This window comes from Amia ocellicauda, chromosome 9 (assembly GCF_036373705.1).
Source record: "Amia ocellicauda isolate fAmiCal2 chromosome 9, fAmiCal2.hap1, whole genome shotgun sequence".
Lineage (NCBI taxonomy): Eukaryota > Metazoa > Chordata > Actinopteri > Amiiformes > Amiidae > Amia > Amia ocellicauda.
The window spans coordinates 22888233-22916036 of NC_089858.1; the positions used below are offsets into that span (position 1 = coordinate 22888233).

Here is a 27804-nt window from a genome sequence, read left to right on the forward strand (position 1 = left end):
CTTTTACAAGTTTTTGTAGCTTTAATTCCTTGCAGTGCCATAGCTTTCTGAAGACTGAGGCAAACTGGTGAGTGAGGACATGAGGCAAACTGAGGCCTCCACAGACAGAGAGAGACGGCAGGGTTCTCTCACCCTGAGTGGCGTGCTCCGTGATGACCACGTGGTACTCGGTCTGAGAGAAGATGGGCTTGTTATCGTTCTTGTCCCCTACCATGACCAGCAGCTCCAGGGGCTCAGCCATCACTCTGCCATCAGGCCTCTCTGCAAAAACCTTTATCTGGAACTGACAGCAGAGCAGCAGAGTCAGCCACCAGGGCCTGCACTTTCTCTCTGACTGTATCCTCAGTGTCTGTCCCTGCTGCTCAATTTCGGTGCTTAATTTTGCAGTCAACATGTAACACTGATCAGCTGTTCACTATTCCTGCCACTGAGCAAACAGCTGAGCCACACTACTGATTTGATCGGGAGAGAGCACACCATTTAACTTTATTTTTGAAATCTATTATTAATTCACAGGAGATAAACAGCAACTTTGCCATATTAATAACGATAAAAACACAAGAAGGCAGACACTTAGCGATTCAAATGTGTTTGGGTGTTTATTTGTTGTATTTATTGTGGTGCATCAGGACTCAATTTAGCAGCAGTGTAAATAATGCGTAAATAAGATGTTAATCTCTTTCCAATTTAAGGCAACTCAAAAATGCTGTCCTGTTTCAATCTGTCCCGGTGAAGATGGAGCATATGATCACCTTAAGTAATAAATACATGTGAGTATAGCCTATGTTCAGGTTTATAATATAATCTTGGAAATAAATATATATAATAATATTAATGTGTTTCATGTGTATTTATATATAGATATGTTGAACAACAGTAGCTAGTAGTAAAAAGGCTGAACTACATTCCATGGCCTTAAATAATTAAGCTGAAACCTGTATTTGTTTCAAATTTACAAATGCTTTGGAAATGCATAGAGAAACAACTTAAATCACAAAATAAAGTGCAGCTATACATGGTTAATTAGGACAAAAGGTAGAAATACAATCAACTGAGTGTAATACAAATATAACACAATGTAAGTGCAGTGAGAAAGGATAGCAGGAGAAATACGGAAATAAAACTATTAATGGTATAATAATATTACAATTCCAAGTATATATAGTTTGAGATCCTATTGAACTTTATATTATTTGTATTAGTATATTAGTATATAATATCCCATTATCAGGTACAATAAGAATTTGTGACCTCATTTATTCTCCTTTTCACTTTAACTTTCCACTCCCCAGGGGGGTTCTAGCCATTAAGCTCATATAGAAACAAAGCTGAAGCACTAAGGTTCAATTGATTAACAGACCTAGATTTACAAAACTATGTAGTGTACAAAGGTTGTTTTGTTTATCTACATCTTTTTTTCTATCCACTCACTCTTTGTGATTAATCATTCCAGCACTGCTCACAGCTGAGTGTGCCCACAATTCAAACTATCACGCATAAACAAAAAAAATCTTTGGAACTAGAAGAACATTTAAATCAAAGCTGCTGGTGTACGTAGAATCACTTCATAATTGGAGTATAATATAAACAGAAGCGTGTAGTAGGCGATATCTCAGTGGCTTCTGAAATTACACAATATTCTGAAAAAGACGTCCAACTATAACTATTCTGTGGTTTATTTGTAACAGCCTACTGAGCAGTCTGCCAAAGCAATGCAAGTACAGAATTACAGAACAGCACTGTACTTTAAGGCCTAGATGAAAAACTGGTCCTTCTCTGCCAAGATGGGAATGTAATTTGCATCACTGCTGCAATCTTGTTGCTGGGAGATATACATAATATAAGTCTAGCCAGTCACATCTAAAGCCAGTTCACATGTCCAAATGTATTTTGCCTTATTTCTAGTATGAGCCCTCTGGATGCATTAAAAACTTGGTTTCATTATTTTTCAAACAGCCCTTTATAATGCTATCAAGCATGTTAACCCCTGATTTATCTATTGCAAATATGAATGCATGCTTTCAATGTACACATTCAGGAATATGCACAACTATAAATGGCAGCTATACATATATTTGTGTGCATGAACACCCTACACATTTTCTCCACAGACCACACAACAAGTCATTTTAGAATACACAATAGTGCATAAAAAGCACTGTTAACAATAATCACTTGCTATATTTTAATGTGATGGTTTAACAGATGGTTTTTACTGTACTGTGAATGTATCATTAAAGAATGTTTCATTAATTCTATCAATAATGCATAACATTTAAAAATGTGACTCCCTACTCCATACTAAGACCTAAAACTAGCCAGAACTGCAACCTTAGCCAACACCAAATATTGGTGCTAAATTCCACTGCACAACTTCATGTCTTTGCTAACTTATTAGGAACACAACCCCAACCCTATTGGAAGTCTATGTTTATTGGGAAACCCTAATGCTAGCCCAAACAGAGCCTGTTCTTAGTATTAAACCTAAACTGATGTTTTAATTCCAGGAACTACTATTTGAGGGTCTCTGCCAATGATATCCACTATGAATTATGGAACAGTATTAAAAGGTAATTTGTACTACAAGGAAATTAAAGTGTTATGCAAAAGGCAGGGTCTGTAATCCTTGTGGAGCTCTGAGAAACTGCAAAGCTCCTCTTACCTCAGGCCTCTCCTCTCTGTCTAGAGGACCGGTCAGATAGATCACCCCCTCCTTGCCGATGTAGAAGAGCATATCGGGGAAGTCTCCTTCCAGGCTGTACTCGACTTGGCTGCCACTCCATTGAGCCTGGAGTGATCAAATGAAAGGTCTCATTTGCACTGCGTGAAACAAACTCTTAAGTTAGACTGGCTAAAGGTGCACCTTGCTGTTTGGCCTTGTGAGCTATAATAAGGTAGGCCAAAGTTGGGTTTGTACGTCAGGGGCTGAACAACAAAGTAAATTACATGCTGTGGCATGTGGTGTAGGTGAGTCAGCTCCAGCGGCAGCCCGCCTGTTAAACTAAAGCTTCCTGTTGCCCTATGTTGGCATTAGGTGCTCCCTTTGTACAGGAAAGAGCACATCTCAATGTTAGTAATGCCTCATAAAGTAGGCTACACAAGTTTAAAAGTGCATGTTATCAAGGGACACTGCATCTTTAATGCTTAAGGAAACCCTTTTTTGTCATGCGTAAGGGAATCCTTGCTGTGGTTACTCAGTATAGCGTTTAAGGAATGTGCTAGCTGGCACCAAGCATTATAAATGCAACACTTCCAAACAATAACAATCTTTCAACCTGCAGCTTATGAAGTGTGCACACAAACTGGGTGGAGAGAAGTCTTTTAGTTTTGCAAGGCTAGATTGAAAATGAAGGCAAAGTTTACTTCCCATTGAAAGTGTTTGGGTAAAATACGAAATGTGTTAAGTCTGCATATGAAACAGCACCTAAGAAGGACAAGATCACAGCAGGCATAACATTGACAGGACATGTGTGTTTTTTCAAGACCTTGTTGAGCAGAACTCTGTTTTGGAGATTACTTTCTAAACTTAACCCTTTTGTATACACAAGTCATCCTTGCAGGATTACTTCACTGACACTGTTATGGTGTTCAACTCTACACTTTGAAGGAATTCACATGATAACATTATTTATTCAACAGCGCCTGCTCTAAAAATTAGCAGTCTGTGGAGGATGATGTCAGGTGCTTTTGCTAGTCCATTCTGCTGGAGTGGAGCACTTGCTCAGCCAAGCTGCCTGTTAAGGGAGCAAAAAGATTGCCATCACCAGATAAACACTCGTTAAGTTAAAAGACAAGTAAGCATCACATTTTGATCTATTTTCCATATCAAATTGTCAGATTATATAATGGAGACCCTGGGAGACCAGTCAGTCTTGGCTAGATTGTCTGGTTTATATCCAAGTAGATTTATAGAAGTGTGCTTTGGAAAGGAGCCTAAAATTCAACCATGAAATGAGCAGCTGAAGGAAAACTTTAACTGTGAAAGAGCATTATCATCATATTTGCCTTAAATTCCATTAAAGTGTATAGCAATATTCAAAAGACAATTTAAAGAGCTGATGGCTGGGCCAAAATAAAATGTAATCAATACATTTGTGTGAGCCAGAGATGTGTGAATGTATGTGGTGAGCTGAAGAGGATCATAAATCCTCCTAAAATTGTAAACTGCTGAGTGTTTGTTGAGGATTCATTCGTGTCCGTGATATGTATCTGCAGCATCACTTATAGATGATATCAATGATGAATTAAAAAACCTCCTCAGTTTGTGGCACGAGGCAAGTGTAATAGAATTTGCATTGACGGTCAGACTTAATGCATTGGTACTTATACTGCAGCAAATAATTTGTTGGAAAGTAAATCCAATCGATGATGTCATTGTGAGCAATGGGCTGACATACCATGGATGTGGCCTTGATTATTTGCAGACTAACACTTTCTAAGCATTTTATAATGCTAGCTACTCCCACTACCCACACATGTAACACTGTTAATGGAATGTGGGTGGATGTAGGCTACACCCAGGTAGGCAAAAAGCCTGTTCACTCTGCTCAGTGTTTATCTCGTCTCTGTCTGACTGAGTCTTACATAACCATAGCTCGCAGGCCACACATTAAAACTGTGATGCCCACAATTTATTTTTTATTAGTCTGTGTATCAGTCACGATTTGTTTCCAATTAGAAAAAAAAGAGTAACAAAGGAATGCATTTTTCAGTCAGGTTTCCCCTCACCTTGGAGGAGTTGTACATGATTTGTGTGTGTGCCTTCGTGCGTGTGAGCATGTGTGTGTGTAGGCGTGTGGGGGAGCTGTGTAGGAGGAAGTTGATGATTCAAGTGAAATCACTTGAACAGTAAAGAGTAGCAGCAGGAAAAAATGAAGTCTGGGGAAGTGAGTTTGTGTGCTGTTATTTTTCCCATACTGAAGTGCTGTTAAGTTGACTTCAATTCTTCATGCAAAATAAAATAAATAAAAACTGTAACCAAAAGTTTCAGCAGGTGGTATCTCGTTTTGAAAGCGACAGAAAAAAAAAAGAAAAGTCAGTCCATCAACCTGTGAATTTTATTATTCTGAAATGTGTGTCAGGAGGCTGCACTGGTCATACAGATAAAAAGGAAAGTTATAGCCTCTCAGTGTATTGGGCTTGGTGATGTAATACCCCAGTCTCTCATAGTAAGCATGGACCAGTGCTGTGACTATCTGGAACCCCCTATTTCACCCCATTCTGAGGGCAGGCGAAGGGTTCTGGTGAAGTCGACCAAATAAAAAATATGTGATAAATAAACTAAACATAGCCTGTATAGGTGTAAGATGTTTAATTGTTGTATATGTATTTCTGACAGATGTAAGCATTGAGCTGTGAATAATGTTATAAATATTAAATAGCAATAGGTCAGGAGCGTACTCTGGTGTAAATCTTAGAGCAAAATCTACAGAGAACAAAAAGGAAGCCGCCTGGTTTTGGTCAGGCATGAAATCCGTACGTGAAAAACTTGTCTGGGAAAGTTCTAATATAGAGCAACAGTGAGCCAGGGTGTGGAAACCCCCAGGTGCATCTTACATTTAAATCATTTTTCAATATCCAGTGCTTTTACAACGCTGTCCTGTTGCGCTTTATAGAATACCAAAAAACATTTAATTAAAGAAAAGTTTGACAGATATTCACACTGTCTTGTCATCTTAATTTCAATTGAACATGTTTTACTATAATTTATTCTAATTTTTGACACTGTTTGTATACCCACCTGGGAGATTGCTTTTGGATAGGGGCCGGGCAGGTTCTCCTGCAGATGAACAGGCTGTAATGCGGTCCATGTGTTTTCAGTGACATCTACCTTGGAAGTGCCAGTTGAAAAATATCCAGTGGGTTTTCCTCCCATGTCTTTGACCATCACTGTCAGGTTGTACAGACTGCATACCTCAGAGTTCAGGGTGGAAGCCCCTAGAACACACAAAGAGACTGCAGTCAACCTACTGAGATGTCTATAATGGTACTCAAGTGCTATCAGTACAAATTTACAGAAACATAATCGTGGTCGACTGTTTTCTCTCTCTCTTACCTCAAAATAAATTAATATATCGATAAATTAATTAATGTACCACCCCAAACTCATTTTATATGAATATTTGATTGTATTTTAATGAGGGGTTGGGAAGTCGAAAGGACTGATCTTATGACAGGCGATTTCAATTGTCCAACTTCATTCTTATTTTTGTTAATAGTAAATCATATCTGTAGAGGTGGATTAAATAGACTATTCTGTGATGATCTTCAGTGAGCTGAACAGTATTATCTTCCTCCTCATTTAACTGTCAATTCATTTCTTTCCTCATAATGTTTTAAAGACATAAAGTAAATGTTTTCATTGTGGTCATAGTTCAAATTTAAGGCGCGTGCGGTCAAGTACTGAACACAGTGTATTTAGCCTTCTTCATCATACAGGCCTTATTATTTAAAAAAAAAAGACAGCAAAACCACAGCCACATCATCTATAACCTGGTTAATGAGGCAATCAATGGCAATAATCATGGCGGGCTGTTAAACAGGATTTATACTAAGGGTGCAATTTGCCGGATTTCATTGCTAAATGAGTTCTAAGGGAGGCTGCCTCTGGGGGGTGTGCTGAATTTTCTGCTTTAATGCTGTCCAGCTCCTGCCAAGCAGTAAAAGGGCAGTGACATAACTAGATTCACTAAAACAGAAGCAGCAGTGCCCCGATTGTTTTTTTTGTGTGTTTTCTTTTTGCCCTGTTATCAGAAGTTGACAGCCTAGGGAAAAACTTTCAAGAGACTTATTAGTGACACAGTAACAATAGCATCTTGAACAAATTTTTATCAGACTGGACCATAGCTTGCCAAAGATAAATTATTTGTTCATGCTTTCCAAAACAAACCAGGGGGGTAGACGACACGAGAAGAAACAAATATGTGTGTCTAGAGTGGTGCAAAGGTTTGTGTAAAGTATAGCTTCAGAAAAATGTAAACTTTAATATAATCTCTAGCACACTGATAAATTGCTTGTGTAAATGCAAGGCTTTTTTTGTAAAAAAGGCTTTTGGTGACATGTTTGGTAAATCCATTATCCTACTTATGCAAAGGAAGCAGCCAAGATATAAAACCGACTAATTCAAATCAAACGCATCCAATCACTTATTTTTATTTTCACATTCAATTTTCACCACTTTTCCAGTTCTCTAAAAACAAGGATATGTGAATGTTACAAGCTCAGGACAGATCACTATCATGTATTAATGACTGAGAGATGGAAGGCATTTCAATTTGTATAAAGATATCAATGTCTTGAAATTGGCTTATGCAATTGTAAATCTATAGAAGTAGCATGTCCGAAAGTTACCAGATCTCAACGTAAAGTATCAAGGTTACGTGCTATAATACTGCAGTCTTTGCTGTCATAATCACTAGATTTGAAAACCATCTTTGTACTAAAGTATATCCCAGTGTTTAACCAAGACAAAAAATTAGAATTCTGTAGTCATGCTGAATTTGTATTGTAAGTATTTTTTGAGAAATTACAACACAGGCTTTAACATTGAGGGTATAAAGCAAATGACTACAAACAGCCTTGTCTGCACAAGAAACTTTGATCACAAATTACTGTATTTACAGTTTCAGATTAGGCTGTTCTTGCTTTCTGAAAAAAATGCACTTATGAAGCACCATTCTTGGCCCTTGCCTTCTTTAGTTAGTGACACCTCGCCAGTTAGATCATCAATCTGAAACATTTTGCTGGATGGGATCCTGGGACTCTGATCGACCAGACTGTAGCGGAGGTCAGCGTTCGCAGTATTCGGGTCATCAAGGTCAGTAGCATGAACTTGCATGAATGGAATCCCTGAGAAAACAAGAAGAAGGACAATATATTGAGCTGAAAGACAATTGAATAGTTAGGTTTGCTTATAGATACAAACAGGTTTTATCTAGCTCTTCTAAAGTAATCATTTGGTAGAAAGAACAGTAATTTAACCTAAGACAAAACTTCACAAACACCTTCATTATTTTGTAATTGCTGAGTCTAAGGTGTGTTTTCTTATGTTTATATTTATTTCAGTTTCCTTGTTGTTGCACATACAGCAGAAAAGGCACTGAAATGGTCATTACACAAGTGAAAAAAACAAACAAAGGTGAGGTAGATATTGTGGTATCTGCTTCTGTTTCCCCACCTCAGACAATCAGCTTTTGTCATCTTGTACTGATTTCAAAGTCAACATGATAAACAAACAAAAAGAATCACATTTATCACATTCATCATGATGTGAATCACAGAATCACATCATCATTTTGTAGGGATTTCCAAGACTGACAGATGTTCTGCACTTGGGTTAATTGCAGTGTTAATTGCTGTATTTCCCTGCAGTCATCTTTTTTTCAACCTTTTATCCATTTCTCTTTGACTTTCTAGCAGACATTTCTATTTTAAGAACACCTGTTCAAACATATACATTTTTATTTATTTATTTATTTGTAATGAGGCTAAATGATGCATAATATACCTACAGTAATATTTCTAAATGTGGTAGCACAGTTGATATCAGATTAGTGAAAGTTTTTTCAAATGATCTATTTTATAAGGTCTTTTGTTTCACTGTCAGGAAGCTTGTGAGGGTGAGTCTGAAATTTTGTTCTTACTGCGTTAGTAAAATATACATTCTGCATCTCAGTTATCAACCATATGGAATAAACCTATATTTTTTATATATGCTGGAAATATGTGATGATTATATTTTTCATATGCCAAAATTGTTTTTGATTATGTAAAATGTAGGGAATCTATTTTAAATAAAGTTTAGTCTGTAATCTGTATGTTTATTTTATATTTTGAAAATATGTTGCCAAAAATAACCTCACATTATTCTTTATAGCAATAAAATATCGATTCCATATATTTAAAATGTATAAAAAAGGGGAGATGTAAGTATATGAAAAATATAAGTATCATATGTTTCTACCAAATACATTTAAAATGTTTGTTCCATTATTTATTTATTTAAGTGTTTGCACTTTTATACAAATGAAAATCTAAATATAGTGTTTTTTTCATTGTTAGATACAATTGCCATACCTGTCCCCTCTGGCATGAATATTGCTATTGGATATTTTCCTGTGTTCACCTTTCAAGATACCATTGATTGGAACTGGCAACAAAGTTAAGCCTTGTGACACATAAATTATGTTATTTTTTATTCTACAAATGTGCAAAGATTTGATTAAAAAATGTGATTGATGTCATTCAAATTGGCAAAATAATAATAAAAGAACCTGAGGCACAAAGCTTACGCAATTGACCAAAACGGTACCATTATGTTAAAGTAATTTTATGACATGACAATAGGACAGTCAACTGTTGTTCAATTTTTTATTCTACAAGGTTGCTTCATGAAAGTTTTTCAGTTGTGACCTGTTCAGCTTTTGCTTTGAGCATTGATGTAAGATCTTTAAGCCATATAGACATTTTCTTTCATCTCTGATGCATTTCAACTGCAACCTCTGTATGGCATAATTATTTTCTCTTATAGCACTTTGCTCACATCACAAAAGAATGAAGGATAACAACACAAATGAATGACTATGTTTGTCTGTGATAAAATTGATGTAATAAGATTTCACATGTTGGGCTAGTTCAAAAAGCATCCTTGACACTTCATTGACTGAGAAATTCCATGAAAGAAAAAAGGCATGCTTTTAGTAAAATGTTATGACGTTCCTTATTCTATCTGTTCTCTAAATTCAGCTTGAAATATTTTGGAAGTATGGAAGTCACAAGTGTAGACTTATTAACAAGATCTATCTACTATATATATATATATATATATATATATATATAATATCATGTATTACTGATCTGATATTTACCCCTATTACAGATATTATGTGTTTGAATGATGTACAATCATGTTTAAAGGAATGTAACGTTTGCAGAAGATAGACCTACACCATGTCTACACTACACCGTGTGCTGTCAGAGAGCAGAATGGACACAAAATGACCCACATTCTCTCTGCTTCTCCTAAAATTTTCCAGTATTCATCTCAGTTGAACCCATCTGCCAATTGTAAAGTCCCTGCAGTTGTTTTTCTCCACTCACCGGTTATCAACCCCAATTGGACAGTTCCTGCCATGCTTTCCTCATTAAAAGCTGGAATATTGTCATTCTTGTCATTCACTAAGATCTCAATGGTAAAACTCTGCAAGATACCATGGGTTTCACCTTTTTTTGTCACAACAACCTGTAAAACACAAATGCACATACTACTACAGGCATTTCAGCAATTGTATTTATAACATTATGCTGTTGAAAAGGGTTTAAGCTGTTTAAGAATAGATTATATTTATCTATATAAACCATTAGCCTATCAGTCCAATGCTGGATGAATACTTACATCTTGACAGCACTTAGCTTTTACTTTCCAGGATGTATGACCTCACTTACTGTACTTACCTGTGTAAATTGGAAGTTGTAAAATGTATTATTATTATATTTTGAATTGCTCTGTTTAATGTAAATTTAAATTTGTAATGTTTAATGCCTTGTACTGAACTGTATTCTTGGACTTTGTATTGCACTTATGTTGTAAGTCACCCTGGATAAGGGCATCTGCCAAGAAATAATAATAATAATAATAATAATAATAATAATAATAATAATAATAAAGATATGTCCACTAGTTGTGATGTACTGCAGCCTATATCAATCCACTGCTGGATGAAAGCTACTTCCTGAAAGATGTAGATGAAAGATGTTCCACTTGCTTCGATCTATAGCTTCCCTTTTCCATGTCATGACTGCAATATTTATTGTTTATTGGTAACTGTCAATATTTAACTAATTTTCAAAACATTATATATTATATATGGATGATTCACTATTGTAAATTATTGGTAAATTACTGTTGCTCTGGCTCTTTGATTGTCATTAAGCTTTCCCATACCAACTTCAGTGTACTCCATAGTGTTATCCAGTTTACAATGTTGAATTGCTTCATATCTGCAGTCCATTTCACAGCTATTCTGAGAAGCAGTCTTTGGACAATCTGCTTCCAGATTCCTTTTTTTTTTTTTTAAACAAACCCCTTCTGGATCTTAATGTGTCTCTCTAGGAATGAACCCGGGGAACCTGGCATAAACATAGCATTGCTTTCAGAAAAAATAATCTTTCTTTAACCAATTTCCCAATCCCAGTAAAACCCTACACACATCAGCAGTTAAGACCTAAAGCTAGGATGTCATCCACACACATTGGCCACCCTTGTTCTGTACAGAATCCTCAACACTGCTATCTGATATCATTGCTTTCACTCTGTATGTGTGCATGTGTCTACAAGTCTTAATTGCAGCTGGTGACATTAATTTCATTAAAATACATTCAACCTGGTGTTTGATAATCCATCAAGAGCAATTATGAAACACAGAAAGAGAAGACAAGTCGAGCATGCTAATTAATTAGGCTTTTATAATCCATATAGTGTTAAAAAAAGAGGCAAATAATAGCTTACAATGTTAATTGTGTGACATTTATTTGTGTAACGTTTGTGTGTCCTGTACTTGGTGCATTTTTTAGTTTTGTTTTGTGTAAGTGGCTGCACTGATTACATTATTTTAACTGTTTTTCCATTCACAGTGCTAAAAGACAGAAAGGCTGGAGGCCATTAAACTGCCAACTGCAAACTTACATTGGAGGGAAAGCTAAAAGGCAAACAGACACTACATAGTTACTTTTTGGCAGTGAATTACATATTTGTTAGTTAAAAATTAAAAAGTGCTTCTGACACAGATGTAAGCAATGACTTACTTCTAAAGAATAGGATGGCTGCTTCTCTCTGTCTAACGGTTTGGAAGCATACAGAAATCCTTGTTCAAATCCAAAAATCCCGTCGTCATTTCCAGTCACAGTAAAATTAAAATCTCCACTTGTGAAGTTATGTAGCTGAAATCAGAAAGAAGCCATTATCAATCTAAAACACATACTAGTTTCAGATTCACTTTTCTGTTATAATCTACTGCTACTTCAAAGGAAACATAGCTGTTCACTTTTAACTCACATTTTCAGTGAAAGCCAAAGTTTATTTCAAAGTTGCTTATTGTATTCCAAATCGAGAACACATTTCACGTGTATAGTATTTTTAACAGGTCCAGCACATTTCTGTCTGACATGTAAATTATTGATTATTGTTAACCTAAATATATATATATATATATTTTCATGATATGTTAACACCAGTGTGAGGAGGCTGTGAGGTGACCAAATACAGATAAAATAAACATTTATTGATTACAATTTAAGAACTAGAAAGATGGGTCGCTAGAATAAGCTTGGCACAGCAATAAGCACACAGCAAGCAAGAGAGAAATATACACGGACATTTGTGCAGGGGTGAAGTGTAATTCAGCACTGACACAAAGAAACAGAAACGAACACAAAAACGGAGCTTCTTAAATTAGGTATTTTTTTAACCCCAACAAAACAAAACAATCTATCCAGTACAAAGTATTTGTAACAAATTACCTGCTTGTGAGAGAAATTGTATATTCTGTTATGTATTATGGTGTTGTACTTTTATAGTTAGTTATTTACATTTTTCTACCCAGTTATCAGCATTTTGTTCAGTGCTGTGAAAAATTAAAGCCCTATGGTTTTTCTATGCCTTTGGCTAATACGCTTTTTGTTGTTTTTTTGTTGTGGTATTGCTTCCAATATTGAGTATCATTTCGGTATCGAGTATTGTGATAACCTGGCACCAGTATCGAAGTCAAAAGTCTGATATCATGAAAACACTAGTAGATAATGCCAGACTGAGATGACTATGTTTCCTTTCACCCTCTGTGGGCTAATTTCTGACAGACACACAGCTCACGGCCATGGGACATTCATATGCAATCTATAAATGTGTGTGAATTCTTTCACATGCTTTTCAGTGGATAACAGGAGTGGTCAGAGAGCTTTGCATGTGCACACTGCGCACGTTCCTCAACGCAGAAGTCCAGCCATTGTAACAGGGGCTGATGAAGCCAGCTGTGTGTTTGGCCATGGTGTTGCTAGGTGTAATGTGAAACACAAGCTGGGCAGGTCCTTGTGACTGCAGCTGATGTGAAAGTGGAGAGTGACCTTCGACTGCCTGAATAGCAATGCACATTCTCCTGATACCCTCAGGCAGCTCAGCTGTGTTCCAGTTGTACTTGGCCAACACAGGCTTATACTATTGTCTCCTCTTTGGACTAAATGAGGGGGGGGGTTGTTGTATGTGAAATATGTATGATTGACAGAGATGTAATAAAGTTTATTTTTAAAAGCTAAGTCTAGCGAGCTATCCATCCATCTTTTCAAACATGGCATCAACTCATAGTCAAAAACACCTGTCTCATACAACCAAATAAACTTTTCTGCTTTTCAGAGTTAATATACATGTATTAACCAGGACCAATAAGCTTTACTGTGAAACCTGTAATGTATTTTGTTTCTTATACCTATAGCAAGCCTCATTAACCACCCACTCGCACAAGCCACGCTTTAAGTCCAGCTGAAGTGTTTTTGATCTCCATTTCTGCTTCCCTTTAATCTGAAATGTCTGCAGTGCATGTAGAGCATAACATTTAGTAGGTTCAAAATAACTTAAATTAAATCTTACCATTAAAAAAGCTGTAAGAAACTTTATGGTTACCTAAGTGCTATTTCATAAAAGCCTCACAGTGTGAAACAGAACTTTGTCATCTCTCTGTGGTACGGACAATTACTACCTAATCTTTCAGAGAGCTTTGCGTTGGAGTGCTACTAATACACCTTGAACTTTCAGCACACGTACAAAGATGAAAAAATTAGGTTCACAAAGGTCTCTTTTCTTCAACAGCTTGCATCTGCCATTCAAAAGCATACCCTGCTCTGCAATTTAATTCTGTGGCAGTTGGAATAATCTTCTGTAGGCATAAAAAGGCAACTGTCATTTTCAATAGAACACAGTTTTCACTTCAAATAAGGCCTAACTGATGAGGTTAGCTAGGTATTTTCAGTGTAGGTTTTAGAAACAACTGATATTATTTTAAATGCTTCAGTTTCTCCAACTTCATAATAACGTCAGCAAGTATGCTTTTCAAAAATGCTAAACAGTGTTGCCTTTGAATAAACAAAACAACACATTTAACTTGTTCACAAACTATATGTCACCATGGTGACAATGATGAGAGACCACATGTGTTTTACCTTGCAGGAGAAGTGAAGAGTTTGTTAAGCACTGCATTAGTCATAATCAGTACAATAATAATAACAATAATATTATTATTATTATTATTATTATTATTATTATTAATAATAATAATAATAATAATAATAATAATAATAATATAATGTAGACCTTTGGGATTATTGTAAAATACAGTACATCCCCTTACAAAAATAAAATCCATAAATTTAACAAAATTCACACATTATCCAATCACTATTCATCAGGCAACATTGTTCCATTGACTTAACCTAGAACAAAACAACAACAACAAGGTTCACATGGTTTTGTTTATCATGGATTATACCAGCAACTGTCTACTCAAAATAAACCCATAGTCCTTTTAAGTATTACATTTTGCATGGATTGTTTTTTGTGCAAAAGTTACGAGCGCTCTCTTCTTCCAACAGATTAGCTAACTGAATTGTAATGTTCTTTAGTTCGCTTTTAGTTTGTAAACCAATGTAAATAAGCCAGGTTTCACAACATCCAATATTACCATGTGTTTTTATATTTAAGCTGTAATTGCTATTTTGCACTGTGTGTTTTTAAATGTAATAATAAGTATTCACTGTTACAAAACTATTATAATTCTACAGAAACAGGATTATGTTGTTATTTTTGTATAAACACTCCAGTTCCTTTAATCTAAAAGTGAAATTTTAACAGATGGTAAGAACAGGTTTTCCAAAGAGTATGAAGGATGGTTTCTCAAAAGTGCACAGGTATCTGAATGCAAGGTTTTGTCAAATTTAACACAAACAGTTGTCATATGTTACAAATAAAATCATGTATATTGTATTTATTAAGAGGAATAAAACAATAACATTCTCACTAGCTTTCAAGTTTACTTATATACTTGTATATATAATGTGTAATAGCATCCTAGACATCTTTAAAGATTTTAATTAATTAATTGACGCAATATAAAAAGGCATTGTTATTCCAAAGAGTTTGTAGTGTTTATGGCCAAAAAGGTTTAACTATATAGTTTATCAGAAGAAACTGAGAGGACTATTTTTATCAAGAAAGACCAATTCGTCTTTCAAGGACAAATTCCTAATTTGTTAAAGATTTTCAACCCTTTATACGCCTTACAAAATAAACTTACAATATACAACACAGGTTTGCCAAGAAATAAATATCTGGTTGATTAAACAATTAAAGCTAACTGGAGGCTGTGTGGGTGGCTTGTTGTGCATACTATGAGACTGAGGTACAACAAGGCAATAAATACAGCTTGCAATTAAAAGGATTATTTCCATATGCTAGCCAGGGGAGAGCGATGGTAGTAGGGGGCATGTAAGAGAGAGGTTCAAGCTAAATCAAAGTTTTAGTGTAGGAAATAATATGAATTCAGGCATTTTAAAATAGAGGAAAAAACTTTAGTATTTACCCTTTTCATCTTTTCCCCAGGAGACCCCATTGCTGACTCAATTCAAGTACATTTTAATTAGATATTTTTTAGAAATATCCTACTTTAATTGTATAGTTGCCAAAAAAAAAGTAAACAGTACTCCACTTGTTTAATAAATAGTTGCTGCCTTATACAGTTATTGTTTAAATAACTGTTAATCATCTACTACATAATGATGTACAGACAGAGATGGGAATCACACATTTGATATAGTAAGAATTGTGAGGTCCAGCTGCTTAAAATTCCAGACTCCTAATCATTCACACAATATGCCTATGTGTGAGGAAGTCTGAAATCCAGCACTCAAAGGTGCTACCTAATTTCTTAGCTCTGATAACACATTAAAAGTATTATGGTCCAACTCAAATGTATAATTAAACCAGATTTAAACCATAATGTAATTATGTAATTAAAAATGTGATTTTGAAGCTGTAGTTGTGGATCAGGGCTCCTTATGTTATTTAAAACTATGTATTTTGACATGACTTGGAGCAGACCCAAGTCAGAAATATGAGATTAAGTTTTCAGGGTTGGTTTCAGAACTAGTAGAGATCCAAAAAAGCATTGTATTACAATACCACTATCACAGTCTGTACTCCTACAACTTCCCTGGCAAGAGCATTGCTCACTATACAAGGTACCCAAAGACTTTGTTGGATATTTACATTTCTCCTGAATTCTGTGTGTTAATCAGATTATTTATGGTTGACCCAGTTCCATTACATGACAAGGTTTCACTGTGAGATGTAATACACTGTATTTACCCATGCAGTGCACCATCCAGCATTCCAGTCTCCCCAAAGGAGAACCCTTTTTTGTTTGTTTGTATCAAATGGGAGTGCTTCTGGTGACAACCTCTGACCTCGTAAAAACATCCTTGGGGATGAAAAGTTGCACTGGCATGGATATGCAGAATGAAAACTGACATGCTGCTCTCTGTGACTTCTCAGCGGCTTGAGAATAAATCCTCTGGTGCTATAGGACCTCATCATCCAATAAGAGAAGAGAGGCTGACATACCTTCTTAAGATACCAAGGGAAAATACCATCATAGTTCTCTGGCACACCGATCAACAAGCCCTCTCCTTCACATGGCCCCAGGATCTGAGAGAGCACGATCTGCCGAGACAAATGTGGCCAACAGAGAATTCATGATGAAAAATATTTAAATATAGTGCAATTAATTCTGCCCTGGTAGGTTCTCAGGCCAACAAAACCGAAATAGCTCAACTGTGGATGAAAGAAGAAAATTAGAAATGAGATTAAACTAAACTAAACATTTTCTCCACTTCAGTGATGTGAAAGAAGCCTTTAATGAGAAAAAGTGTCCCTTCTCAATGCATTAACAATAAAGACTAGACTACAGATATATTAATAGTATTGACTAATGTATATTTGTTTCAATACCATCTAAATGTAATGCAGGAAAATAGTTATAGGGCATTTTTTAACATGATGCTATTAATACAGCCTTTTCATGACACTGAGATCTGTTTTTTTTGTTCCTTATTAAGAAAACTGCTAATACCAAAGTTGAAGAAAGTACAATTAGACAATGTAGAGATCTGTCAAATTAAAACCAAATTAGAACAATCATCCAAGCATCCTGCTTTTTATGTTTATCAGAATTCTTCTTATTCCCTTTGTTATCATCTTATGTTCACCGTTTCACTGTCTCTCCTGTACAGAATAGCACAGTCAACAGCCCCTTGCTGCAGTACCCAGATAAAGATTAATGGATTGCCAAACGTGGGCGAGTGTACTCACTGCTGGTGCAGATAAAAAGGACAAAAAGGCCCTTCTTATTGTTTAGACCACTTGTTCTCAACTCTGTCCCAGGTGGTTATAAACAGTCTGGGACTTTGATTTAACTAGATCTGAAATAATAATGTATTGTATCTTGATGTAGACAGAACACAAGATAGTTTAAAAGTATGAGTGCCATATTTGTTAGTCATTTTATGGAAACCAGTTTCTATTCTTTTAATAATGTTTTGGGGTTCTGCATAAAATAGAGCATATGCATTTTCCCTTTGATCTGTTTTTAGATATTTCTCTGTTCCTCATATGGCATTAAGTAAAGAATTATGAACAATGTAATTAAACTACTCATAACAGTTACCCATATATGGAAATGGATAATTAAAAAACTAACTTTCATAAGAAGTTCCTTTGTTACTCAACTGTACCATTTTAGAAAATGTAATCGTAGTTAATCTTGCATTACAATTAGTGGCATATTATGTTATTACACGTTTCCCTACAAAATTAGAATAAATATGGTTGTCTGAATAGACACTTACACATAATTGGAAGATCCACGCAGATGCAGGTTGTGTGAGATGCATTACTGCCCTGCAAGTCAAGACAATGCAACGTCCTTTCTGCGGGAGGGATGTCTGTAACAATCAAGACAAATGGAAGTGCAATGACCAGGCCTCACCTCCAGCTAACCAACCAATACTGTATGCCATGGGGTGGAAAGTAACGAATTACAACTACTCTTGTTCCTGTAATTGAGTAGGTTTTTCGTGTACTTATTTTTATTTTTCAAATTTGGGAATATTACTTTTACTTAAGTATGTTTTAAATATTGTACTTCGCTAATTTAAAAATGCATTCGTTACAGACTACAAATGGCGTAGGCTGTCCTATGGGCTCAAATTAGCGCCTCTGAGAAAAACGGATGCCGAGATCAAAAATAAAACAATTGAAAGCAAAATGTATAGCAATCAAAAATACTGATATCAAAAACAAACAAAAAAAAATCTAATAATCTAGCGACTTTCTATTTCAAACAGAATATCCTTATCTAAAACATAATACTTGAATAGAGATAACGCCATACAACTTCCTTCTGTTCTATAGGTTGTAGCAACTCAATTTGCGGCTAATGGCCTAGACCCCGCCTATCCGCCACCTCCCTGCTGTTCCTATAGGTTATAGTGACTGTCATTTAGTATTTAAATATACTTTACCTACTACCGCCCCTTACCCCCGAGTTCAACCAATCAAAGCTACTTATTAACGATTGACAATATGGTAACAGCTCGTACTGTGCTTGCTCTACCTCGAGGCGAGTTCAGTCAGGAATGGCGGATAAATTGTCTAAAAATTTTGAACAACATTTCCGAGAGACATGGTTAAAGGAGGATGATTTCAAACTTTGGTTGAAGTCTGTTCCTGGGTTGGCTTACTGTAAGCTTAGTAAACTACACTGAATGCAAAAAAGTCCGACCTGATTATACACGCAAATACTGCAAAGCACATTGATGCACAAAACACTTCTCGGATACCAGGCAGTGCATTGCTGTTTGTGAACTCTGAATTCAGACACTAATAATAATACTAATTTCAGCTGCAGCTCAGTGGCCGTGCCGTATCTGTGCATCTAAACTATACCCGGCTGCGCTTTTTTGTAAATATGCACGTAGTGGTTTGTTATGGCTGTGCGCTGTGTGTCGCTTCTTTCTCGGAGTGATTGATAGATATGGGGAATTAATAGGGTATTACAGTATGTACGGTAATCACAGAGAAGCAAACACTGATCAGAACCTAAAATAAATAAAATAAAAAGCTATATAAGAACTTTGTCATCCTCTTGCTTCCCCATCCACTCCTATGTAATCCTACCCTTCATTTACTTCTGCAGCTACATATTCATGTTGGCATTAGTTTAGCATCATGCAGAGGTTTGGGGCTGAGCAGGGGAATCACCTTTTCTTTGGGAATGTTACAAAACAACTATTTAAAATATTTCATTTAAACATTCAAAGGGTCATAATTGTGTATGTTTTTGCTACACTGGCTGAATTGCACATACGGACATTATTTATTTGCTATTCCACAGATTATCAAGGGAAATTTGAAGTCTTCTAAATCAGTCTCCTCAGCATGTAGCTAGGTCACCTCACTTAGAGCACCGTGCCACATCTGTGAGGTGCACCAAACTTTATCCTTTCCTTTATTTGGAAAAAATTGGTTGGTTGTGGGTGTCATGTGCATGCACTTAAAATGTGTCTTTCAAATGCTCTTCTTGCTTCACTTGTCACCAACCAAATGCAGTTCATTTTCTGCCACAGTGGAGGTGAGTTAATTAGAACGAGAAAGAGGCAGGCATTGACTAACTCATAATGAATTGAATCCAATTGATTGCTTGATTTTGCAATTTCCTTAGACAGGATATCCATGTAACCTGGGTCTTATATTGGATTTTAAAAACTAGTTAAATCATCTTTATATCACAATCAATGAGTCACCATTCATCCTTTTATAGGTTAAAATGTCAAAGTTGGGAGAAGGTATGTTTTTGCTAGTTTTCTCAAGAAGTATAGAATATATATATATATACACTCACCTAAAGGATTATTAGGAACACCTGTTCAATTTCTTATTAATGCAATTATCTAACCAACCAATCACATGGCAGTTGCTTCAATGCATTTAGGGGTGTGGTCCTGGTCAAGACAATCTCCTGAACTCCAAACTGAATGTCTGAATGGGAAAGAAAGGTGATTTAAGCAATTTTGAGCGTGGCATGGTTGTTGGTGCCAGACGGGCCGGTCTGAGTATTTCACAATCTGCTCAGTTACTGGGATTTTCACGCACAACCATTTCTAGGGTTTACAAAGAATGGTGTGAAAAGGGAAAAACATCCAGTATGCGGCAGTCCTGTGGGCGAAAATGCCTTGTTGATGCTAGAGGTCAGAGGAGAATGGGCCGACTGATTCAAGCTGATAGAAGAGCAACTTTGACTGAAATAACCACTCGTTACAACCGAGGTAGGCAGCAAAGCATTTGTGAAGCCACAACACGTACAACCTTGAGGCGGATGGGCTACAACAGCAGAAGACCCCACCGGGTACCACTCATCTCCACTACAAATAGGAAAAAGAGGCTACAGTTTGCACAAGCTCACCAAAATTGGACAGTTGAAGACTGGAAAAATGTTGCCTGGTCTGATGAGTCTCGATTTCTGTTGAGACATTCAGATGGTAGAGTCAGAATTTGGCGTAAACAGAATGAGAACATGGATCCATCATGCCTTGTTACCACTGTGCAGGCTGGTGGTGGTGGTGTAATGGTGTGGGGGATGTTTTCTTGGCACACTTTAGGCCCCTTAGTGTCAATTGGGCATCGTTTAAATGCCACGGCCTACCTGAGCATTGTTTCTGACCATGTCCATCCCTTTATGACCACCATGTACCCATCCTCTCATGGCTACTTCCAGCAGGATAATGCACCATGTCACAAAGGTCGAATCATTTCAAATTGGTTTCTTGAACATGACAATGAGTTCACTGTACTAAACTGGCCCCCACAGTCACCAGATCTCAACCCAATAGAGCATCTTTGGGATGTGGTGGAACGGGAGCTTCGTGCCCTGGATGTGCATCCCACAAATCTCCATCAACTCCAAGATGCTATCCTATCAATATGGGCCAACATTTCTAAAGAATGCTTTCAGCACCTTGTTGAATTAAGGCAGTTCTGAAGGCAAAAGGAGGTCAAACACAGTATTAGTATGGTGTTCCTAATAATCCTTTAGGTGAGTGTGTATATATATATATATATATACAAATATCTAATACATCAAAAGAGTTAGTGATGATATCCATTAAATGTGTATAAACAAAGCACTGGTACTAGCATGTAGAAAACACTAGTAAGGCTGTACTATAAAACAGCTGAAAGGTGGGTTTATTAATCTGTCACTGCTAGCATGACACACACACACTACAGCCAACGGGAATCAAAACAAGTATGGTCTTTTTTGTTTTGGCAAGACAATCTTAGTACAATTAACACTGAATTCCATTTAGGTTTTGTAAGAGACACTGTTGTACAATAAACAAATTGTGGACCAACACAGCCTTCTATATTGAAAATGCTATGTATCCTATGTATGTTTTGAATAAATGGTAATGCAGTTATTACTAGCATGGAGTTGCTTCAATGTCAGATGGACAATCCAGATTTAATTTGCGTGTCCTTGTGGTGCCCAGTGCCAGTAATCTAGTCACTCACTCAATGGCACTCATCAAACCCTTATAAGAGCCATTACTGACTGCTTGTGCTCAGCTTTGACATCTGGGCACAGTGTTCCCCTGGTCTTTGAGCTATGAAGATTAGATGCTAATGTGAGTGGTTGCATTTCACAGATTAAAACTTGAAAACCCTGTACAAGAGTTTATATTAATTTCATTTGCATACACATTTCTTTGCTTCCTTGCCTCAATGCCATGTTATTGTTGTTAATTTTTACTTACAATAAACAAATAAGCATAAAGTATTGGCTTGATGAGGGAACATGAAATATACAGTTTATATATATATATATATATATATATATATATATATATATAGTATTACGATTGTTGACATACAGCTAATTACCTTCGTGTTTCAGCACAACATTTTTGCTGTGTGCTGAAATATCTATGAATTATAATTTATGTATCTACTTTAAAGATTGTTATTGTGAATATTAGAGGTCGTGGAGGCTTGAACCTTGGGTTAAAATTGTGACAGTACTATAATAATTTTCCCAGTACAACTATTCCTAGCCCTGAAAAACAAGTAATACTTTGTTTTAGGAAAAGCACTTAATTTGATATAAGCTAATGTTTAAAGAAGGCTGGATAATAATAACATAACAGTGTGAATCATAGCACTTAAGCACACTACTCTCCTTGTCTCTCAGCTTCAAAACTTCATCCATTTAACAAGCTGTGACCTTCATGGAACTGGCGCTGTGCTTTACATGACCAGTGGATTTTTTATGTAGAGAAAATAAAATACAAGCTATAAGGTTATTCACCAGGGTGAATTTAAGGTCATGTTTATGTCTCATTTAAAACATCTGATGCGGGTTGTGGGTGGAATGTGAACCATGTAAAAAGAAATCCAACAATTAATACAATGGTCTCACATCAGCTACATATAAATTATCAAAGTCACAGTTAAGAGTTTATAACGTTGGATTACTGGGGTTAATGCACGTAAGCCATTTGACTCTGAAGAGGCACCAAGCTGTTCCACAACTGTGGTCCTTAACTGCCAGCAGAATCTACAGCAATTTACATAAATTTCTATGGATTTGTGATTAAAAATGTGACTCACTGATCACCAAACGATGCCCCCCCCCTACTATTGCAACCTGTGTGGAAACAAACCTGTTCTTTCTATCCTGCTAAACAGACTGCTTTACAGTTCACTTTGAAACAAAAAGGTATAATTCACCTCCCACACACATCCATCACTCCCACCTATACAATGATAATCGCAATAAAAAATATTCTGTGGTATATTAATTCAGGGAAACATCGTTGCAAATGTATTAGTGAAGTAAAACTTTTGCCCTACCTGCACCTTGATTGACTCCAGCTCTTCTGCAACCTGGGAGAATAACTTAAAATATAATGTAGGACTACAAAATGCTCTGATGACTTTCCAGCTTAATGTTTAACTCTGTATTGAAATCTGTGCTCCAATCTCTTACCAGCATTGTTCCCCTTGGCAGTTTTGGGTTACTTATAAATCTCCCAGAAACACGTTCATTTAAATAAATATACAACATATTATTGCATATCTTTCATGAAATAGTCAGTTTAATTATTCAATTTGAACTATATTTGTCTATAATTAGATACTTAGATTAGATACTGATCTTGATTTGTTATACCTTTATTTGTCTTCTTATTTACTTGATTCTTGGAGCTAAAATCTCATAATCAATTACCAAGTTAAGTTAAAGTATCTGAAACTTAACTGAGCTTTAACCTGAGGAGGTGAATCCAATGCCACCATATTAGCAATTGTTATTTGGGATTTGCAACAAAAAGTAATTAATAGCAGAAAACATCATGTTTTTGTAATAAAAATAAAGATAGATAATAAAGGGAAAAACACCAAGTGTCAAAAATATAAGCAGAGTATCTAAGGAAATTCACACAGCTAATTTTCAACAATGAAACAATACACTCAATTAAATGTTTCTGTTAACCCCATTATAAAAAAGCTGTGGTATTTTTGTTTGTTTGTTTAGTGTATGAAAATCCAAAAGGCCTCATGCTTCTTTCCTAGATGAGGCCACTTGCATAGATGAGAAACCTATGTACAGAGATATGCTGACTTTCTTATTCATACAGATTGATTCTTAATTATCTTGTTCGTATTCTTGTGAGAGGTAAATAGACTTCACAATGCTAACAGAAAATTTCACACTGGTTACAAGGTAATATTTTATTATAAAATCTCAATGTAAACATATAACAAATTATTAATTGAATAATATTAAATGGAAGTGCAAATTAACAGTATTAAAACAATGTTAAACCACAACACCTGTATAATTTATTGCTTCGGTCTCTTTCATTCATACTTGGGACTTTGAATGGCAACATAAAACAATAAAAATCAGCTGTCATTTTCTATAGTTATCATCCCTTCCCCCTTCCCCCTCCGCCCTGAACCCCCTCAATCCTTCCTTACATCTGAGTGGAAGTACGAACCTGCGTACTACATTTCAAGTAAAAATGCTCATCAAGAACAGATTCATTGTGAAATTGAACATAATGGTTCCATTATAATTCCCATTTCTCTCCTCAAACAAGCATTGCCCATACAGTGTATCCAAGTTGGCTTGGTAATGGTTAGAGTCCATAAGTCTGGGTGACCACACCTTCAAAAAGGAAGGAGCATGAAAAACATCTTATGTTTCTTTTATCAAGGCACTGCTACAGCAACCATCACTCACTGTAGGGACAAGCCTTGATAGTATCTCGTGGTATACTAATTTATATAGACAAGGAAAGATTGAACAGCTGTACTGTTAAGGCAGAGTAAAGGACAAAACTAACAAATTTTTTAAGAATAAAATGTAGAAAGCTTCATGCAGATTTCTTTACCACCAAATTGTCATTGTGGTTTTGTTTGTTATTATATTTTATCAATACAAAAAATATACATATATTCATATATTTATATCTTTTTCTCAGTCCTCGCTTAGTGTCTCAAATCCAAGCTTGCGTCACACAGCATCTGGTCTTTTCAGTCAAGGCAGTTCTGAGGGGATCTTCAGAGAACTGAGAGATCATGGCAGGACTTTGACTTCTGCTTGAAGGCCATCTTCTTGTTATTTTTCGCCACTATCCTGCCCAGGAAGCGCTTGGCCTTCTTGCTGATGCTCTCTCGCCTCTTGCTGTTGGCCATGCGCCGGGCATTGTCCTCTTTACTGTCCTTGCGAAGTCTGATCTGCCTCACAATGCCCTCGAACAGGTCCCGCACATTGTGATGGAGGGAGGCTGAGGTCTCAATGAACTTGCAGTCAAACACAACAGCACAGGCTCTGCCCTCTGGGGAGAAAACCACAGGGACAAGTGATGAGTTTCTGATGGTTTCATCCTCCTCTCCCAAAGGTCATTTTGGTATGCCCATCACAGGCAGATCAGAGATATTGAAATCCTATCTTCAGACATACGTGTTTACTCATGCTTTTAGCTTTAGCACATGTGTTAATCCAATACCTTTTCTTGGCCTTTCTTTCTGCCCTTCTTTCTAATCATATTTTACTGAGCTGATTAATTCCATTATTTTGATTATTTATTAGAGAAGGTTCAGACTCTGACAGCTTGGGACTTATCGGGTAAACTAAATCGCAAACACAGTTGCAGGAACCCAGTGTCATTACAACTGCAAAATGACATGAGGAATGTCTTCACAGCTATTGAAGAAGCATGTTGAATTCTGGGGCTTACCATCAACAGAGACTTCTCGAGATCGGACCAGGTCACTCTTGTTTCCCACCAAAATGATGGGGATGTTCTCCGTCTGTCTGGCTCTCCGCAGCTGGATCCTCAGCTCTGAGGCCTTCTCGAAGCTGGCCTTGTCTGTCACTGAGTACACAATGATGTAGGCATCACCCATCGTCATGCACTGGTCCTTAAGCCACTGGCCGGTATACTGCAGAAATTCAGACAAAAAGGGGATTTATGTTATATTACTATATTTCATAAATATGGTACTCTTGCATGACTAGGGACCACAAGACAAACATTCTGTATACTTTCATTATATTATATTTCAATAACGTAAATACTACTAATACAAATCTTGCATTTGCACAAATTAATATAATTATACAATCCAAACTCATACATATAACTCTCACATATATGTGCCCTGGAAATAGTTTGTTACTGTTAATTGAGTTGTACTTTAATTGACCTATCATTGTGTTAATTGAACTGCAAGTGTCCCTTGAAATGTCTCTTATGAATTGAGCAGGATGGGCTTACCTGTTCCCATACATCATACAGAACAATTGAAGCCTCCTCGTCGTCCACAAGGATGGATCTGTCGTATGTGTTGCCTAGAATACCTAGAATAAAGGCAAAGAAAAATCATTACAATTATTTGTAATGATACCAACCTTCTGAACGAGCAATGTATTGCAATAACTGTAAGCCATTAGAAAAGAGTGTCTTTGCAGTGGCTGATAACACCTGTTAATGACTGATATCAGGAGCATTCTTAATCTCCAAAGAGGACTGTATATATGCATTATCACCTATTAACGATTCTTTTTCCATTGGTTATCATTGCAACTGGGCTATAAATAGTCTTATCAACCCTGCAAAAGTAATGATGCTAAAAATAACTGAACTATACAAATCATAAATCAGTGGGCTCCATTCAATGATTACAGGGGCAATCTATAATCTGTGAACCCTGAATGTGATACAAATGAATGTGTAAAACAAGAAATAAAAAAAAAATAATAATAAAATAATAATAATAATAATAATAATAATAATAATAATAATAATAATAATAATAACACAGCAATAATATTATTTTTTGTGTTTACTGTGGTACAATTTCTGTTTAACTTATCAATCATAATTTCTGTGATATTCAACATGTTTTATTGTGGGGAGCAATACAATAAAACATGATTTAATAAGAAAATGTACAGCCAATTAGAACCAGAATCTCACCTGCTTCATCACAGTCGTGGCCGTCTTCAACTCCACCGAATATCCGTGCCAGGCTGGACTTGCCGACGCCGTGGTCGCCCAGCAGTACCACCTTGTGAATTTGCCCATCGCTGTCGCTGCCGGACGAGATGACGGAGTCGGACGAGTCGGAGACCCAGCTGTCCCTGTGCTGCTCCCCGGGGCTATAGGAGGTGCAGCGGACGAGACTGGACAGCTCCCCCAGCTGCAGAGAGGGCATGGTGGACTGCAGGTCGCGCTCGTCCACCGGCATGCTTCTCCTGTGCAGATGCTGCAGGTTAAGTGGGAATGGCATGCTCCCTCGCCTCTTGTCCAGATGCCTCAGCTTGTCGCCTTTGTTGAGTGTCATGCTTCCCTGTGTCTGCCAAATATAGTAGAGTATTAATAACCGGTCGATGCCAAAGTGGAAGTACTTCTTTGGACTGAATGCAGAAAACTGGCACTCAGACTAGGCTATAGCAGCCTAATGCAACATAAACCCATGTATAATTGGAGTAACGTCTCTGTTATTGAGCGGTATGAACACTGTATAATATCGTGATATATAAACCTGTTGATGCTACAGATTGTAATTTGATTTAATAAATCCTAATAGTAGTTTTTCAAGTAAGAGGCTTAACCAACAGTAGTTTAAATTGAACTCATTCATCTCGAACAAGACCTTGCTTTATGCCTCTAATTATAACACATCCCAGAGCTGGGAAGCCACTTTTCTCTTGACATTGATGAGATATTTATCATTTATGTAGGTACAATAAAACTTAAATGTTGTATCAGTTTTCAGATCTATTAAACAACAGCAACCAACTGAATTTAACAGTAGCCTACATACAGCTAGAACTGACATAACATTCACTACTACTAGATGAATAAGTTGAACAATATTCAAAGTGCAAACATACATTTGAGATAGATCCTGTCTTGGTTGTTTCTTTGTCAGTTTTGCTCTGATCCCGGTCTTCTCCAATACAGACAATGATCCAGGAGGTGCTGGTGTAAAGTCTTCAGCACTAGAGTGCTTGGCTCTTGCTCTTCCAGTGTGGGTTTCAGTTTAGTCTGAGAGCTCTGCCGAAGCCCTTATTTATCGGCCAGCCAGCTCGGTGACGTCAGCTCTAGGCAGGGTTTGCCTGGCACAGTCATGCATCT

At 36.6% G+C, this 27804-nt stretch overlaps 2 protein-coding genes across 3 annotated transcripts in view; both read right to left on the reverse strand.

Moving 5' to 3' along the window:
- The window catches only part of cdh16 (cadherin 16, KSP-cadherin), a 49214-nt gene extending 26140 nt beyond the window's left edge, over positions 1 to 23074 (reverse strand). The window contains exons 1-9 of one of the 2 annotated variants that reach the window (XM_066713736.1): positions 23006 to 23074; positions 17944 to 18039; positions 16661 to 16759; positions 11803 to 11937; positions 10099 to 10240; positions 7690 to 7848; positions 5741 to 5937; positions 2663 to 2788; positions 133 to 283 (exon numbers count right to left, since the gene is read on the reverse strand). In XM_066713736.1, coding sequence (XP_066569833.1) covers positions 133 to 283; positions 2663 to 2788; positions 5741 to 5937; positions 7690 to 7848; positions 10099 to 10240; positions 11803 to 11937; positions 16661 to 16759; positions 17944 to 17988 — 1054 coding nt within the window. In that variant the 5' untranslated portion in view covers positions 17989 to 18039; positions 23006 to 23074. Of the gene's footprint in view, positions 1 to 132; positions 284 to 2662; positions 2789 to 5740; positions 5938 to 7689; positions 7849 to 10098; positions 10241 to 11802; positions 11938 to 16660; positions 16760 to 17943; positions 18040 to 23005 lie in introns of those variants that run through there. The other variant, XM_066713737.1, reaches the window with a different exon arrangement.
- A 795-nt stretch (positions 23075 to 23869) lies between these two features.
- Positions 23870 to 27722, reverse strand: rrad (Ras-related associated with diabetes). Its single transcript, XM_066713738.1, has 5 exons — positions 27561 to 27722; positions 26641 to 27019; positions 25939 to 26021; positions 25399 to 25603; positions 23870 to 24996 (listed from the first exon to the last, which is right to left on the reverse strand). Exons 2-5 carry the CDS (start codon positions 27005 to 27007, stop codon positions 24719 to 24721), a joined length of 933 nt encoding a protein of 310 aa, XP_066569835.1. The 5' UTR covers positions 27008 to 27019; positions 27561 to 27722; the 3' UTR covers positions 23870 to 24718.
- Positions 27723 to 27804: the final 82 nt, after the last annotated feature.

Excerpts from the sequence above, each read along its gene's own strand:
- rrad (XM_066713738.1), bottom strand. The coding sequence starts at position 27,007 with ATGACACTCAACAAAGGCGACAAGCTGAGGCATCTGGACAAGAGGCGA. Across the intron at positions 26,022-26,640 it reads CCACGACTGTGATGAAGCAG|GTATTCTAGGCAACACATAC; the intron begins GTGAGATTCTGG and ends CCTTTATTCTAG. Across the intron at positions 25,604-25,938 it reads TGTATGATGTATGGGAACAG|TATACCGGCCAGTGGCTTAA; the intron begins GTAAGCCCATCC and ends GAATTTCTGCAG.